The 17,464-nt window shown below is 38.2% G+C and overlaps 3 protein-coding genes across 9 annotated transcripts in view; 2 read left to right on the forward strand and 1 right to left on the reverse strand.

Moving 5' to 3' along the window:
* l(2)k05819 (transmembrane protein 94-like protein l(2)k05819) overlaps window positions 1-4,438 on the reverse strand; it is a 31,800-nt gene extending 27,362 nt beyond the window's left edge. For 3 of the 5 annotated variants that reach the window (XM_028315430.1, XM_028315428.1, XM_028315429.1), the window contains exons 1-5: window positions 4,197-4,438; window positions 3,580-3,836; window positions 3,155-3,262; window positions 2,505-2,653; window positions 1,317-1,466 (exon numbers count right to left, since the gene is read on the reverse strand). In XM_028315430.1, coding sequence (XP_028171231.1) covers window positions 1,317-1,466; window positions 2,505-2,653; window positions 3,155-3,262; window positions 3,580-3,836; window positions 4,197-4,309 — 777 coding nt within the window. In that variant the 5' untranslated portion in view covers window positions 4,310-4,438. Of the gene's footprint in view, window positions 1-1,316; window positions 1,467-2,012; window positions 2,102-2,504; window positions 2,654-3,154; window positions 3,263-3,579; window positions 3,837-4,196 lie in introns of those variants that run through there. The other 2 variants (XM_028315432.1, XM_028315431.1) reach the window with 2 other exon arrangements.
* Window positions 4,439-5,132: 694 nt separating this feature from the next.
* The window catches only part of LOC114360667 (WASH complex subunit 1), a 34,840-nt gene continuing 22,508 nt past the window's right edge, over window positions 5,133-17,464 (forward strand). For 2 of the 3 annotated variants that reach the window (XM_028315420.1, XM_028315421.1), the window contains exons 1-4: window positions 9,278-9,440; window positions 10,457-10,852; window positions 10,948-11,241; window positions 11,499-11,836. In XM_028315420.1, the coding sequence (XP_028171221.1) occupies window positions 10,478-10,852; window positions 10,948-11,241; window positions 11,499-11,836 (1,007 nt within the window). In that variant the 5' untranslated portion in view covers window positions 9,278-9,440; window positions 10,457-10,477. Of the gene's footprint in view, window positions 5,201-9,277; window positions 9,441-10,456; window positions 10,853-10,947; window positions 11,242-11,498; window positions 11,837-17,464 lie in introns of those variants that run through there. The other variant, XM_028315423.1, reaches the window with a different exon arrangement.
* On the forward strand, window positions 5,207-9,434 carry LOC114360666 (cytokine receptor domeless). Its single transcript, XM_028315419.1, has one exon. It carries the CDS (start codon window positions 5,491-5,493, stop codon window positions 9,226-9,228), a length of 3,738 nt encoding a protein of 1,245 aa, XP_028171220.1. The 5' UTR covers window positions 5,207-5,490; the 3' UTR covers window positions 9,229-9,434.

Consider the following 17,464-nt stretch of genomic DNA (forward strand, 5'->3'; position numbering starts at 1 on the left):
GTGAATTTCATACTTTCCCATTTATTCAAAAGTAAGGCATTGGTATCAACAGATCAGCAGCAGCAATATTTGTATATTTAATAATAATTTTAAGTAATTAATTATTGCTTACATACTTACTCTGATTTTTTTTCAGGATACACAGCCAGAGTTGCCTCGCAATCAAATTTAAGTATTGGTGATGTTTTTGATTTGGATTCTGTTTTTGACTCCAAGAAAAGTTAAACTAAAAGCACTACTGCGCCGTAAACAAATGTTTTGTTGTCGATATGTTTACATAATAAAGAACCTTAAGTTTCTTTTTTGTTTTACTTGGCATTCTAAAATTTATATTCGACTTTTGTAATTGACTTTTAAATAACATATTATACCTACATAAAATATAGTACATATATTACACTATTTAATAGAAATAAATAATCATCTTACACTTAGTTACTTCGGAGTAAAAATTAAATTCATAGGTAGGTAGGTACTATCTATGCCTATGGCCAGTCATGTCGTCTCGTTCTATCGCAAAGAATCACCATTTGATAAGAGCGAGAGCAAAAACGGAAATGGATAGTTAACACTGGCCGTGTGTACTTATTTCACTTACTTATTTTTTACTTGTTTAACATCTCTTTAAAAAATTACATAATTTTACCCCAAAAATGGGGGTGTCACACGGCGCTAGTAACACTAAAGGGGGTAGAGGGGCGCGGGAGGGGAAGTATTTTGGACACAAGTTGCCGCGTAGAAATGTTATCGAACACTCCTTCTGGTTTGTTCTGTATTCTGAGTTTTCAACATAAACATGTCATCATTTATAGTTTAGAAAAGTTAATGCTAGAATTTTAAAAACTCGAGCCGATTTTTTGATACTTATCAGAAGATAGAAAAATAGAACTTGTAATAATTACTCCTCGCGGCCTGAGTAGTCCATACGGCAAGCGAAAGTTTGTAAGTTCAATACCCACTTAAGGCAGTCGTTTTTTTTATAGAACATTAAGTATGTAATAGTGGGATTCTGTCATATTTTTTATTAACATCTTAAGATGTAGCTTGACCCCTCTACTGAATGCATTGCCATTTATATGAGATCTCATGGTTGACGGGGCGACAAAAGTAAATAAAATACACGCAACATTCATAAATGTGTGTTGTGTTCTATTCAAAGATAAGGTTTTCGTAATCTGGTCACCAAACTGATGGTGAAATAAGATAGGAAAGCAATTTGATAAGATACCATATAAACATAATTCAGAATTTATCAATGAACTAAATCTGATTTTTGGCGCACTAATTAATTAAATAATGGAAGCATTGAAACTCACCAAATACCTTTGCTTCTCAAAGACCGTCACAGGCCTGGTCGTGGCTTGTTCCAGAGCAAGCTTCAGGTTCTTTAGGTATGGAGTCTCCAGCATCCTGTAGGCTTTGTTCTGGTGCGGCGTGCGGATGCGAGGCGAAGTGAAGTTTTCTTTCTGTTAAAGATGAGAGGTATGAGAGAGAGCAAAAATGGGAACTCAACTTCTTTTTCGTTTAGCAGTGAATCAGTCATCAAAAATAGGGAGACGCGTTTTTTCGTAAGCCTAGGCGCAGACCACCGACTTTTAGTTGGCCGATAGTTGGGTCGGGCTGTTGATCAGTATGGAGATGTATGAAAGTGCGCACATTACACCAATTTGGTATCGACCGATTCTTCATACAAATTACAATCGGGCCCAAACATGGGCCCACTAAAAGTTAGTGGTCTGCGCCTAGGCTAAGAGAAACTTTTCTAATGTTGTTACGAAATGTTGAGTAAGGGACGCACGTCGGGAGAAGTATGGCCCGGCACCTACTGGCCACTTTACTATTGTTGCTGTAAGTTACGTACCTGTGACGTAGGCTGGAATATCTGTCCAAAGAACAGCTCGGGGTTTTCCGGCAGTGGCCCGGCACCTCCTGGCCGGGCCGCAGCGCGATGACGTCACCCTCCACCAGCAGGGCCCACGGCAGGTTCACTACTGTTGCTGTAAGTTACGTACCTGTGACGTAGGCTGGAATATCTGTCCAAAGAACAGCTCGGGGTCCACCGGCTGCAGCCCGGGTCAGTGGCCCGGCACCTCCTGGCCGGGCCGCAGCACGATGACATCACCTTTCAGCAGTTGGGCCCACGGCAGGTTCACTATTGTTGCTGTAAGTTACGTACCTGTGACGTAGGCTGGAATATCTGTCCAAAGAACAGCTCGGGGTCTTCCGGCTGCAGCCCGCGGCAGTGGCCCGGCACCTCCTGGCCGGGCCGCAGCACGATGACATCACCTTTCAGCAGTTGGGCCCACGGCAGGTTCACTACTGTTGCTGTAAGTAGCGTACCTGTGACGTAGGCTGGAATATCTGTCCAAAGAACAACTCAGGGTCTTCCGGCTGCAGCCCGCGGCAGTGGCCCGGCACCTCCTGGCCGGGCCGCAGCACGATGACGTCACCTTCCACCAGCAGGGCCCACGGCAGATTCACTACTGTTGCTGTAAGTTACGTACCTGTGACGTAGGCTGAAATATCTGTCCAAAGAACAGCTCGGGGTCTTCCGGCTGCAGCCCGCGGCAGTGGCCCGGCACCTCCTGGCCGGGCCGCAGCACGATGACGTCACCTTCCACCAGCAGGGCCCATGGCAGGTTCACTATTGTTGCTGTAGGAACAGGTTGAAGAGCAGATTTATTAGTACAATGCAAACAAGTATCCTAGTGATAGTTGTTTTAGTTAAGATAATGGATGGATATTATTGCTTATTTACTACCTCATTTTGCGTGTTAATGGTATATGTATTTAATCACCCTAGCAGAAAACAGATTAGTTAATTCCCACTAATTATATTTATTTTGGTATAATAATATTGTTTCTTTTTCTGTATAATTGTAACTTTTCCGATTTTATTTAATAGAAATGGAATAACATGAAAATAACATACCCAATACAAATAATAAATAATAGTATTAGTAATAAATGTAATCATTTGACTCTAATCTAACAGATAATTCCCTATTATAGTTTAGGTTTACTTGGTGATAGTTCTATAAATTGTTGTATAATAGAACTGTTTAATGTGCTCTTTTCATAAAGTTTTTATAGAGTAATTTCGTTATCTGAGTGTCTGAGAATTATCTGAGAAAACATTTAAAATTCTACTCACCATCACGATAAGTCCACTGAAGAATAACACAGGGGGAGTATGGAGCACACAGATGAGGATAGTGCTCATCCTTCCACTTCGCCTCCTCTATGGCTTGCTCTAGTGTGTCTGAAAGGATTCAATTTACATATGAAAATACTACGAAACATAGTCTAAGATATAAACAGAGTGGCAAAATAATTTCAAAAAATATTTAACAATCATTCAAGGAATTGGTCATACTTACACATCATAAAATTTGTAAATTACAAATGAATGTTGATGGATAAGAGTTAGAAGTTACAGTTAAACATCAAATTATAGCATTACCATGAAAAAATGTGTTATGAATTAATTACCTTAGTATTATTAAATAGGATTTAATTGGGTAAGTAATAAAATTATGTAGATACCTCAAAAAGAAAAAAATACATCAAACAGATTACCTAAAACTTTCTTGACCCTGTGTGGTATCTCATTCCTATAGAGATATTCTTCATTGTAAGCGACAAGAAAGTTTACAACCAGTATTATGAACAAGAAGAGGGCCTCCCAGAGGAGATAGGCATGGGCCTGCACCGACTCGCCCAGCAAATATGTTAGGATGAGGCAGACTATGTACACAATTGTTATGGTGTATGCTACTCCAGACAGCAGCACCTTCTCGGATGAAAATGATATGATACTCTTCATCAGCTCATACCTGAAATCAATTTATATAATTAGGGAGAGACTGCAATCTTCCTTGACGATGTGGTTTCTAATTGTAATTAATAACTATTTGCTGTATGTGTGCCTTGCCATTACATAGTACTCGTAATTAGTCATTATTTATTGCTAAATTGTGTTTATAAATACAATAAATACCGGTACTAAAGCCGGAACAAGTTTTATTTCATTTTGAATGAGTTAAAGCAGATTTTTCGTGATATAGGGTAATTATAAATAAACTTCATTAAATGTCAATGTGAAATTTTTGATTATACGATAAATATTAAAGTGATAAAAAGCTGCTACATAGGTAGGCATATTATGTAAGTAATGTATGAATGTAAATAAATACCCTGATTTGTTTTTCCGCTTGTGTTCATCTATCACTGCACGTATATCATCACGTAATTTAACTAAAGCCGCCCTTGTAGAATAGCCTAAAGTATGTTGGTTACTATCATCCATTTTATAAATAAATTTTCATTCGGCCAAGTTTTAATATTTAGCTTGGGCAAAAGATAATTTTAATGAAAAACACTCGCAACTCGAATCACAGTGAGAAAATGGGGAAAACATCTGACATTTCTATTTGAACTTTCAGATGTCATGACAGAACAATCATCTGCTGTTGATCGTTCAAATAAACAGAGTGACTTTGACGTGTTGTTATTTTGGGGCTAGCTTCAGAGTGGTATTCCGAAACACAAAATGACAATTAGTGAACGTGGTGAAAATTGGAACTAAAAATACCCGTAACGTTTTGACAATTTTGGATTACAGTGGCGCTCCCATGTAAGTAGTTCATTAGAAATTGTCCAGTGCAATAGTGCAAATGGCTGCACTGTATTTAACTGAACTAGTATAGATACTAGGTCCAAAAAAAAATTTCGTCGTAAAATGTAACTGGATTGTTCACTGTAAATGGATTGTTCCGAATTAAACCACGCGAATATGATCGAAATGTGATGAAACATTTAGTAGACCGCTAAGAAACGAGTAAATAATGGCCACTCAATGGAAGTTGAGGCGAAAATTGATATTATGTTTAAACATGTTTGCAAGCGAGCGAGAGCGAAAGCACTTGATCAGTCAGACTAACTACGCAAGACATTAGCGCAGAAAGTGTACAAATCTAAGAAAAACGAGTACTAACTACAAAGTAACGAGAACTCAAAAAATATTTTTTTTTAAATTAAAATATTACTTTATTTATTCAGTCCTAGTATATACTGTTATGATATTTTTTGTACCAAGAAAGAACTATGACTAATACTTCACCGAATAACGTTATACATCACTACACCAGAGTGAAGTTAGCGATTACAAGGAAACGAACCCAAAGTTTTTCTATTTCATGTAAGTACGTCTTATGCGTAATGAATTTTCACAATAGATTAATTCGTAGTCGGACTCGAGTGCGGTGTTGATTTATAAAACGAGTAACAAAAATCAAAACAATAAAATCCATGTGTTACGCGCTCAGTGATCTATTCAGTCGGTGTGTGTCATCGTGTGTGGACTACAGTGCGCCATTGCAGTTTACCTCACAATATAAAAAACAAGGAATGTGCGGATAGTTTTACTCAATGTGGTTAAGTTTGCAAGTGCTTTTACTAGAAATGGAGTGATAAATTCATCCAGCAGCTATGGCAAACGTTTGTACAAGTACTAAAAGGACGAAGTGCAGTGGATTGAAGAGAGGACCGCAATATGGATTTTGGATCTGGTGTACATTGATAAAGTGTTTTGTTAGTTTACCCTGTATATTTTCGACATGTCTAGGTGTAGATCTATCGGTGAGACTGCAGCCAGAGGGAGTAGTGTCGGTGCGATTCGGCGAGCCCCTGGAAATATTCTGCATAGTTGATAATAATGAGTACACCAACTATACCTCCAATGATCTCGAGTTCACCTACAGTGGGAGGCCTGTTCCTTCCACAATCGTCAATGACACGACTATCAGATTATACATAGACCGGCCGGAGAAACAAATAAGTGCATACTATTGCTGGAATAAGAAAACCAAAAAAAAGTGTACAAGCAGAGTCTTGGTGGACTCACCGCCTATGAATGTGACGGATTTTAATTGCGTCTCAAGAAATCTTGAAATGCTGAACTGCTCATGGACTTCACCACCCAATGTGGCCACTATAAACTACTCGCTCACTTTTCTAGTAAACGGTAATGTAGTTCCATCATGCAAACCTGAGAAAACATCAAACCAATTACTATTCTGTACATGGAATACAAGTAGTGAGCCTAGGTACAGGCAGCAAGAGGAAGAGTACATCTTTATACTCAAATCATCAAATCAGTTTGGGCCCAACATTCAGAACTTTACAGTCAACCACTTTGCTGTCGTTAAACCAGATCCACCGAGTAACCTGAAGTTGGAGCAAGTGAATTCTCACAGCATTTTATTAAAATGGAATATTCCAAATACCATGGCAAACCTTTTGACCTGTGGGGTGGACCATCGAATAGAGTATCAAATTGCTAAGATCGATAGCCGAACTCATTTTCGTACTGTGGATACCTCTGGCTTACCCCCTAACAATAAAACTTATAAGTTCTTATTGAAAGACCTTCCATATGCTTATATGCAGTATGAGGTGAGGATCTATATTAAATCAAAGAAAGCTGTTGAAGAGGAGTTCTGGTCTGACTTTACATACAAGGTTTTTTACACTCGTAGTGAGAAACCCAGACGGCCGCCAGAATTGATAGCCGGAGCATTCAGTGAAGCTGAATTTCATGAACATAAAAGAATATGGATTTATTGGAAACAGCTTGAAGAGTATGAAGAGGCTGGTGCTAACTTCACTTACCAAGTGCAGATAGCTCAGGGCTCTAAGACACAAGTTCTGTTTCCTGATAAAAACAAAAGTCTGAGCTATGTAGAGCTAACAGCACCCTGGGAGGCTATGGAAGTTACAGTTTGGTCATACAATGAAAAAGGCAAGTCAGAAAACAGCAGTCAGCTTTATATTCCACCTAAAACAGATGCTTCTCTGAGAGTTACAACTTTTACCCAACTTGCATATAAAAGTGGGACTTATAAATTATCATGGGTGGGCAAGGAAAAGATTGACAATTATACATTGTTTTGGTGCCAGTACAATGTTACCCTTATCTGTGCAGGACGTATGAACTTCACAGTTTTGGACGCCACAAAGAATAGTTACGAAATAACCCTGAATAAAGATCATAGGTATCAGTTTGCTATATCGGCAAACAGTGGAACTAGAACTAGTGGCATAGTATGGGCTCAGTGTGCTATATCTAAAGACTCCATTCCTATGTATGGTTTTCCAGTTACGGTACAGAATGATGCCCCTGGGAAGTCATTTGTCAGAGTAACTTGGACTATGACATGTACATTACAAGAGAGAATTATTACTGGGTACTTACTAAAATATTGTGTTGTTGTGAATACTAGTAATACTTGTGACCCATCATATAAACAGAATTCAACATACATACCAAATCCTGATCAAATGGATGTGAACATCACAGATTTATTGCCTCACAAAACTTATCTGTTTAATTTAGATCTTAATACCACTTTTGGCTTAAAGACTGTAAATGCTTCAAGGTCAATTACCACTACAGAGGATACTCCGACAAGCCCAAGAAATGTAAGAGTTACAGATGTACAAAGCAACTCACTAGTCATATCCTGGGACCCACCCTATCCTAGAAATGGTATTATTGGCCACTATGCTATCTATGATCAGAATACGGAACTGTTGACTGTCAAAGTTGAAGAAGATAGCAAAGATGTCAAAAGAAGAAGTGTAGTTTTAGAAAATTTGATTGGTTTTAGAAACTACACTCTGTCAGTGCAGGCCTGTAATACTGGAATCCACAGTTGCTCCAAGAGTGGTCCTAGTGGAGGAATTTTTGTACGTACTAAAATTGGAGCACCCAGCAGATTAAAAGCTCCAACTGTAAATAATAGCCCTGATCTTCTCAAATGGGAACCACCAGAAATACCAGGTGGTATTGTGGATCAATATCAAATAAGGAAAATAAAAGATGATGCAGAGCCTGAAATACTCAACACCACTAACTTATCATATGAATTGATACTATGTGAGGGAGTAGTAGAGAGAGAAACTTATCAGGTAAGAGCTGTAAACTTTGATTATGGCAGTGACATAATGGCTGATACTCGGTATGTTACAATTCCTGAAGAGAAACAAAGGGAAGAAATTGAGCATCCTGGTTTATGGAGTGAGCCTAGTACAGTTACTTGTCGTAGCAAAGATGGACTTACAATGACTTTGATTTTCATGATTGTATTTTTCCTACTAGGAATAGGGTATGGAACACTAAAGTTGTACAAAAAATATAGAAAAATGGGTGATATAAAACCTGTTTTACCAGATGGCCTAAGTATTCCTGAGAAAGATACATCTAAATATTCTTATGGTGGGTGGAACCCAACAAACAAAGAAGAAAAACCCTCTTCAGATGAAATGTTACTTCTGCCTAATGCTAAAGGTGTAGTTCCTTCACCAGAAATTAAACAAAAAGATAATAGCAACTGTGGGTCCAGTGACCACACAGACAGTACTGCTTTATCTGATACTTCCAGAGGAGCTGTGGAAAGACAAGCCTCTACCTCAGATGAGAGTTCAAATTCTTCACTTAATCTTGAAGTAGAAACAGTTAAATTAGATGATAATAACTTAAACCAGGATGGATATTCCCTAGACAATTCTGATTTAGACAGTTTACGTGAAAACTCGCCGTACTTTACGGACAATTTCAAAAAGGATACAGCTCCTGTGGTGAATCCTTCAAGTGGTTATGTAGAAGCTGTTCCTAATATTAAGAGTTCGCCTCAAAAGCCTGCTGCACTTCAGCCGGCCGGCTCTAGCTATGTTATGGCGAGTTTTTCGCCGCCGATATTCACGACCGGCATGACGCCAGCCGGCGTGAACTACCAACCACCTACCTCATCTGGATATGTGCGTCACGACGACGCTCAGATCAAGTCATTGATGAACTTACCGAATTTAGGCCTGTCGCCGACGAAGGCGCTCGGGCCCGAAAGCTTGCCCACAATGCCTAGCTTGCCACAGCCAGCGAAACATGGCGTCGATAACAGTTACATCCAACTGAAGTCACTGGACGTCATGCCTAGTCTTAAGTCCGCTGTTCGTAACACAGTGCCATTAAAACCGCAAGCGCCCGGCGGTTACGTTAGTGCGAACGACCCCATGATCAACAAGCACCTGAACTTGCCCGGGGCGCAGCCCGTGGAGGAGTCGGCCATCCTGGACCCCACCATGTCCCCCGACGCGTACTGTCGGTTCTCGTGGAGTACGGACCCAGCGAAAGACAATCTCCATTCGTTTTACTCCCATAAGAACTGAATCGTTTTGTACAATAAATAGTGACATGGTACTGAAATAATGTGAATTGTAATTAGTGACTGAATAGTAAATTTTTATGAACATAGAAGCTTTACAAAGTGCTATAGAATCATTGGACTTGTATATTGTTTACACAAGAATGTTGATGTGTTAATAGTGATAATTCTTGTGCCTTATTAATTTATTTTAGGTGATTTACAGAAATATTTTAGGTAAGGATATTGATTTTACAATTCTATGTAACTTTGTTTTGTTGAATTACTAAAAAACCAATAACAATTTCAATTGCTTTGATTTGATCTTAGATACATTCACTTTTATTCTGGTTGGTTATTATTGAACGTACCTATAACTTTTTGCACGAAAAACTTTGATTGACGATTATGAGTGACGCATTGACCATTATTTTTTACAATAGAATTTCAAAGGTAAATTCCCTAAGTCGCCGATAACCCATCGGTGGTCTGGTTAAACTGGATTACAAATCATAGATCTTATAAACTCGTCTATTCGCGATCCAAGCTAATACACGGCGCTCGAGCGCTCGCGGATTTAAAGCCTGACAAGCACGGACCGTACATACTGTTTATTTTGAGTATAGTTAATTATTCGAATCATTTATTTGATTATATGACTCTTAAAAACAATGTTATCTAAACATAGTATCATCAACTCATTTAGTTCCTCAATTAATTTCCTCAGAATCTGTTTACCTGTTAATATAAATTAATTAACATCTTTGGTCTGTGATATACTTGTATATTACAAAATCAAGATAAGGAAGCAGGAAAATATACGTGTATTTGAAATTATAGGGCTAGATTTATAACCACGATAGCCGAACGGTGAAGGGGTCGGTGTGGCCGACTCGAGATACGAGGAACGCGGGTTCGTATCCCACCGCCGCTCGACTATTGTGGTGAGCCCACTCGTAACACAAGCTTATTTAGCTTACCACGAGGGGCTAATGGGACTATTAGTAATTTGGGCAATACAAATTGGTAATAATCTTTTTAAAAAAAAAAAAAAAAAAAAAAATATTGCGAGTAAATAACGTACATATCGCGTAATCGTTGCTGCGTCACTCGGGACTCCTATAATAATTGACCTCCCAGAAGTAATCGATCAAATTCTAATAAATGTTTGCAACGTGTGAGACAATAACGGTTAAATTATATCTGCAAATCCATTGTTTCAATGACTGAAGTTGAAAACGCGTTTGTTGCAGTGTTGTCCCAACGAAACAATCATGGAAGGTATCTATAAAATCAATTTGGTGCCCTCCGATTTGAGTACGGAAGAAACTATACTACAGATCGCAGACACCCTCGACAACCTTAACGGTGTCATCGACGACGTATTCGCTCGACTCATGGGTAGAATCAAGCAGAACATTGACAAGACCAACAAACTCACGGATAGAATTGAGATTTCTAGGAAAAAAGTTGAAACACTGACTGGGATGCAAAAGGCGATCAAAGTGTTCTCTAGTGCTAAATATCCGGCATCGATCGTCCACGAACATTACAAATCTGTCTTAGATCTAGATGCTTATCAGCATAAACCTCAAAAGGTAACCTTGAGTGGGAAGACTCAGGGCCAGCCTAATGACAAGGGAATACAGGTAATTTTTAATCAATAGTTATCGAAAATGGTTTCTACAACTTACTAACTTTGTATTTCAGTAAGAAATAATAAACATAATCGGTTCTCTTTTAGGAAAAACTTCACTTTTACCACGTCAAAGTGGCCGCACCAAAGAACACCAAGCCTAAACCAGACTTTGAACTTAAGGCTGTTATAGATGACATTACCACCGTAGGAGAGTTGCTGGTTTTCAATAGCGGGGAGAGCCCGTACTTGGGTATTCCAGACAAAGCCCCCGCATACGTCCCGAAAGTTCCAGACGTTGAGAACAGGAGTTTACTGGAAGACGCGCCGTCATCCATCATGAAGAGGGACGTGCTGAAGAGAGAAGTTGACGAGTACATGTATGCTCCCGGCATGGGGATGGTAAGAAACAATTCTAACAATACGTAGCGTTTGAATGCTTCCTAAGAAGACGCGTAAATTCTTGTTAACTCATCCCATGGTAGTGTCATTACGAACACTTACAGGCTTCCGAGAATCGATATTGATACTAATGTCTTTATAGTAAACAGAATTTCCTTAATGATTGTTATTAAATCAACAACGTAACAAAGGTTTTCTGCTCAACACTATTTTTTCGTGTATGAGATTGGTTTTTGACTGGCACGTTATTACGACAGGTGCCAGAGTTGGAGATGCCATTGGACTTGCCGCACCTTCCGGGCATCGCAGGGGACGTCCAGTTCTCGATCACGACCGACGGGTCGATTGCTCCGTCGGCCGTTACGTCACCGGTCGCTCCGGTGGTTGCGTTACCGGAGTCGGAACTCCCGGACTTCAAGGAGTTGCCGGACGTGAAGTTGCCGGACGCGCCTCTGCCTGCTGTGCCGGACATGCCGGACGCTCCGCCCCCGGAGCCGCCGGCGGCTAAGGCTATGCCACCGCCGCCCCCGCCGCCGCCGCCGCCGCCGCCACCGCCTCCAGTACCGGAGGCAGCCCAACCACCTGATACTAAACGGTGAGTTGTTTATTTCGTTACTTTTGAACTAAATCTCTCGTAAAACTATTATCGATTCTTTTCACAACAGTGAACGGCGTATATGAAACGCGAGTGTATATTGGCTTCATTCCGCCCACGTTTTCGGCTTAATCCACAATTCCATTTCAACTGTAATAACCAAATTAGCACACCTTATGTCACCTATTTTCTGAAACAGTCTAATCTACGTCGGGGATTTGATTTGGTAAACAATGAAATGTAAATCCCTGTACGTTATGAAACACATTTTAAATGCACATTTGTTTAGCTAATGGTCGTTAAACAAAATTTAACGGAGAAAAAAGTCGTGTAAAAACTCAATTTCTCTTGACCTTACCCCACGTGTTTACCTTTTTTTAGCCAGGGATGGGGCAAAACACATTAGCGTTATCGTATTTCTTTACCTGATTTTTTTCAGTAAACCCTTGCCATATGTTCGGTCGCTGGTTTTTGTTGCATCACTAAACGAAGTCGTAAAATTATGAAACATTTACTGACCATAAAATCGTTATTATAATAGGAGGGGAGAGCCCCTACTTCTAGTGATTTCTTAAACATTCATGAGTTGATAATAACTAATTCAGAGTCGGAAGGGGAGAAGTATTGCTGCATAATTCGTTTGCTGTTTTGAGACTACAGCGTCGTTTCACTTAAGCTTTATCGACTATGTAGGATTATATTGTTTAGTTAGGTAAATGAAACTAAATCTTTAGTTTGGTCGGTTCACAACAGAGCGCCAGGAACAGTGTTCGCTTATTGCGCGAGTTCCCCGTATTATTCTTTAGCAGAAGCGCGCTGCGAAAACAAAGCGTTTGCTCGATCCCTAGAACGCTCTTTACAAATCGTTCATAAATAGCACAACTTTGCGAAGCCTTTGTGCAATTATGCAAATTCTCCCTCTCTATTTTATGTCCCATTTTGTTTGTGGTTTTACATCTGTGTGAGTAGTTTCATCTTTTTTCTTCAAAAGTGTGATTAAGAAATATTTTGGTTGTTTTCGTTTATTTCGATTTTCATTTTTCTTTAATTGTTTCCATTTTCCGAAGAAACAATCGCAGAAGATTAGCAACAATCGCTCCTAACGCTGAAACTGCATTCTTCCGACAACGGGTGACAATCCGGTTTTGTTGTCCGCATGAATTGCCTCGCAATGACTACAATGCCTGTATTGTTATGTATCAGATCGTCATTAGTGTCGCTCGTTAACAACGTTCATCTGTTTAATTTATCCGCTGGATTTACAAAAGGCAGCATTGTTTCATCATTTTTTGTACTAGCTGTTTAAAAACCAGCCGTGTCTATGCATTTGTCTGTGTTCTAATACAACGCTCAGGTTCGAATCTATATTCAAGAATAGAGTCGATTGTCATTGGCCTGTATGAAGAAAGATAGCCAAGCTATATGTTAAATCTGGTTCCTAGGCTTGTATTAGCTTAGACTAGACAGGCTATCATTCTCAAACTTGAGTCCCGTTAATGATAGAATGCGTATCCACGGAAAGGTTGCGCAAATGTCAAATGAATTATCTAAACCTTGTGCGTCAGTTGTTAAAAATATATAAACATTTACAGTTATTCAGGTTTTATTCATACTGGGGTTTACTGTTTGGAATTGATAGATCAGCGTACTATGACGATGTAAACGATACACCAGTAAACATCAATATAGTCCAGTCAAATTAGACATGAACCCTGCAATAATTCGCATACAGCTTTGTATGCGAATTATTGCAATTGGTACGAATGTTCGGAGCACCATTATGAATTAACTGTGAAAAGTCCCCATCGATCCGACGTGTGCTAAAAAAAAATTCAAAGTCAAACTTAAAAAATACGGGTTTTTGAGATTTTCAGCCAAACGGTAAGTTTTATCACAAAAATATGTATCACAAGGTTTAAGACCATACAATTATCTATCAAAATTGTCTATACACTTTCTCCTAAGAGTCAGCGTTTCTGAGATTCGATGATCCGAAGAGTCAAAAAAGTGTTTTTTCATAACGGTCTTACACATAAATCCAATGTGATATCGCCTCGTGCCACGACTCAGCATTGTATCATGATGTGTTGTCGACGTCAAATATAAAATGATTAACCTCAATGTTAATTGTCATCTTTAATTGTCGAAAAATGTTTGCAACTTAGACGAAGGACTGCACCGTGAGTTTATAAGATACGAAGTTTTCGTGTCTATTATGTTTAAGAGCTCTTATATGCACATGTCAATACTCTACTTGTAACTCTATGGTCACTCTTTTAGCCCGGTCAAGTCAGAAAATCCAGGTTATAATAATTCGCATAGAGCTGAAAATTTGTGTGATTGTTGAGAACACCATCCTTAATGAAATGTCAAAAGTCCCCAGCGATCCGTCATTTGAAAAAAAAATTTACGAAGTCCAAGTTTTTTGCATTTTTTCGCCAAACAGTAAACTTATCATAAGAAATGATAAGAAATAGTAGTAGATCATAAAATAATCTATTAAAATTGTCTTTGCCCCTTTTTCCTAAGAGTCACCGTTTATGTGGTAACGATGCAAAAAGTTGGAGAATTCGCATTCTGTTAACTACTCCAAAAGTCCACAACTTCAACTGTATTAAAATAGTTTTGAATTGAACAGGATAACAAATACATCTTAAAAAAGGCCTACTGGGAAAACCTGGTAAATAAAATACGCCAAATAACCCTCATAGGTGTTGTGGAAACATGTGCATATAACGAGAACATCAAAACTGCCCTTCTGACCCACCGCACTACCAAACCACACTACCAGTAGTGTCGTGGGGAATATTTTTTCCCTTCTGCACTACCAAGCCAGTAGTGTCGTGGGTAACATACATCTTCATTCCCATCGACACTACTACCATAAATAAATGTAAAATTTGTAAAATTTTGGATTGTTTTGTAATAAATTATGTTTATATGCAACCCTAACCTCTGTGCAAATTTGCAATTTGACGGAATTTACTGAAAATAAAATATTACCTAAAAGGCCTATAACTAAGTATATACTTTTGCGTGAAAGAAAACCCTAAAAAAATATATTTACCCGACTACGGCAAAGCAAAAGGAGGATTATGATTTTGACAGGCTATGTATGTATGTATGTATGTTAATCTGTTCCCTCGTAACTTCTAAACTACTTATCAGAATTCGACAAATGACATATCATTAGAAGCGTCTTAATTGTCCGCTGGTTATAGGCTATATGGGGTTTCACAAAATCTAATGTGGCGCCCTCTAGCGGACAAACCATACAGAGTAAAAAATAAAGTTAAGATAAATATGCCGTGTTTGGTATCATTTGAAAGCGTTTTACTTGCACATTTACCTTAACATGTNAATAGCAAAAACGGTTATTCTTAATTCAATTGTGAAACTATTCCACAGTCCTGTGCTTCAGATAGCTATTAATTAATACATTGTGTGTTAAGTTCCCATCGTTGGATCCAGGAGCGATTTGGCAAATGTGAGAAAAACTCACTGTCTGATTAAAATTCCTGGGTCTATTTGCGGCCGATATTTAGAACGTTAAGGCGCGTTATGCGGTTTTCTTTTGTTTGTGTGGCCAGAGTACACTGTTGTGCTTTTTGTGGGCATATTAATGAGCTCTCATTGTGCTCGACTAGCTTTTCACACCAGACTTCAATAATTCATGAAATTATCAGTCTTATCTCGGTTTCTTAATCAGACGCTCGCTTATTGATTGACTATGATATGGAATACCTCCTTTAATTAACGTGGCCGGCTGGTCCTCCGTAGATCGTTGGACAGATAAAGACATTAAGTACAGCTTCCATTCGGGATTCCGCTTCCAAACCGGGAAAATTATAAAATCAATAAATTGATTCACCTGTTTTTTCCCTGTTCTGTTTGTATAAATTAGTTAACATGTCAACGGCCTCATTAAGATAAAGTAATCATTAAACGTAGAGTAATGCTAAATGTACAGTCTTGGATTTAATGCTAATTGGATAAAATAGCATTGAAACATATTTTCAATATTGATTTTTAATTCCCTAAGGGACTTCTAAACATCAAACTAGTCAGTCAATTTGTCCATGTTTTTGTTCCTTGGTTGTTTGTTGTTTATCAATTTCCTGTTCTTGTTTTTAAAACATTGGAGGTATAAAATAATTTAATTATCTTCTATATTAATTTAGCACAACGCACATTTGAGATTAGCTTTAAAATTTATATTTCCTTGTCAACAGTAAGTCTAGGTATCGGATCGCTAAAACTTTTTGAGTTTACCTTAATTAATTGTATGTTAACAATCATAATATTGACATGTACATTTTCCTGTGATAAGTTTAATTTAAATTAAATACAAATACGGTACTTGGGGAACAAAATAGTTTTTGCGTTGCATAACCTACCTGCCATGGAAGCTTTTGATATGCATTCGCGCTGCGGTTCGTAATTAAACCGTCTATTGTCCTATTTAATGAGCACCACATCGTTTATTCCCACGAGACGCTCCTCGCGCCGTCGTCGTTGGACTCGTTATTTTCATTGAAAATTAATTCGCAGTAAAGTTTAAACTGATGGTAAATGTTTATCAAAATAATTAAAACAACATTCATGAGACATGCATTTATTTATGTTTGTTTAACATAATTTTAATAATGCTGAAAAGTATTAAATTACCCTTAAGTGTAGTTTATGGTTGAACATTGGCGAAAATTTTAATCTATAGTTGAACCATTTTGATCAAAAATATGAAATGCTATTTTTCTTCGTCCAAGTTGCGCTACAGTGACTAATGATTATTGTCTGCCTGAAACATAAAAATGAACGTTTGCCTTGTCTCTTTTGAAATATCTTATCATTAATTCAACACGTTATTAATTCGTGCAATGATAATTACAAACAATAATATGTATTATCGTTCTACTACGCTTGTTTACAAATAACATACGATGTTATTGTAAAAACTCAGTATTTTTAACTTAATGATTTATTTATAAAACATGCAACAGCTAAAGTAATTGTTAGAAACCAACAAAATTGTTGTTTTCTTTTAATTACCAGTATTTTATGTCGTGACTATGCAATCTCATTGACTGTGATGTTGTCAACTACAAATCATCATCAATGACTGCCCGCATCGGAGTTGTTTATTGATAAAGGCGTCCATATTCAGTGAAGGAAAATCTATTTCGCAGAAGGATCGCCTTTTATCGCTTTAGAGTGGCCGTAAACAAGCCGATAAGAATTAGCATAGCCTAAATTGATGTATGCTAATGCGTCTCGATTAGGCTGCGCGAACCAATGCGCCGGCCGCTTGTGCGCCTACACATGGTGCCGTCCCATACAAATGTACAACGTGTTCTGTAATCAAATGTGTAATTTTCTATAATAATTACTGATATTTAATACTTTTGGTACGTGACGTGTATTGCAATGCGCATTTTTTCTTTGACTCTACATGACACAAAATCTTATTCCGTAAAATCTATGTACTCTTTATCATAAATTGAAACGAACGATACAGACTACAATAATATTTTTACTAGCGAACAAATTCAAGTGCATAACGGATTATAATCTTGCGATTAGCCAATATTAGTATAGCCAGACACGACAGAAAAGTACGATAGCGTTCGT

This window comes from Ostrinia furnacalis, unplaced genomic scaffold, assembly GCF_004193835.3.
Source record: "Ostrinia furnacalis isolate ACB-3 unplaced genomic scaffold, ASM419383v2 OfSCF5116, whole genome shotgun sequence".
In the NCBI taxonomy this organism is placed as follows: domain Eukaryota; kingdom Metazoa; phylum Arthropoda; class Insecta; order Lepidoptera; family Crambidae; genus Ostrinia; species Ostrinia furnacalis.

Excerpts from the sequence above, each read along its gene's own strand:
- LOC114360666 (XM_028315419.1), top strand. The coding sequence starts at position 5,491 with ATGGCAAACGTTTGTACAAGTACTAAAAGGACGAAGTGCAGTGGATTG.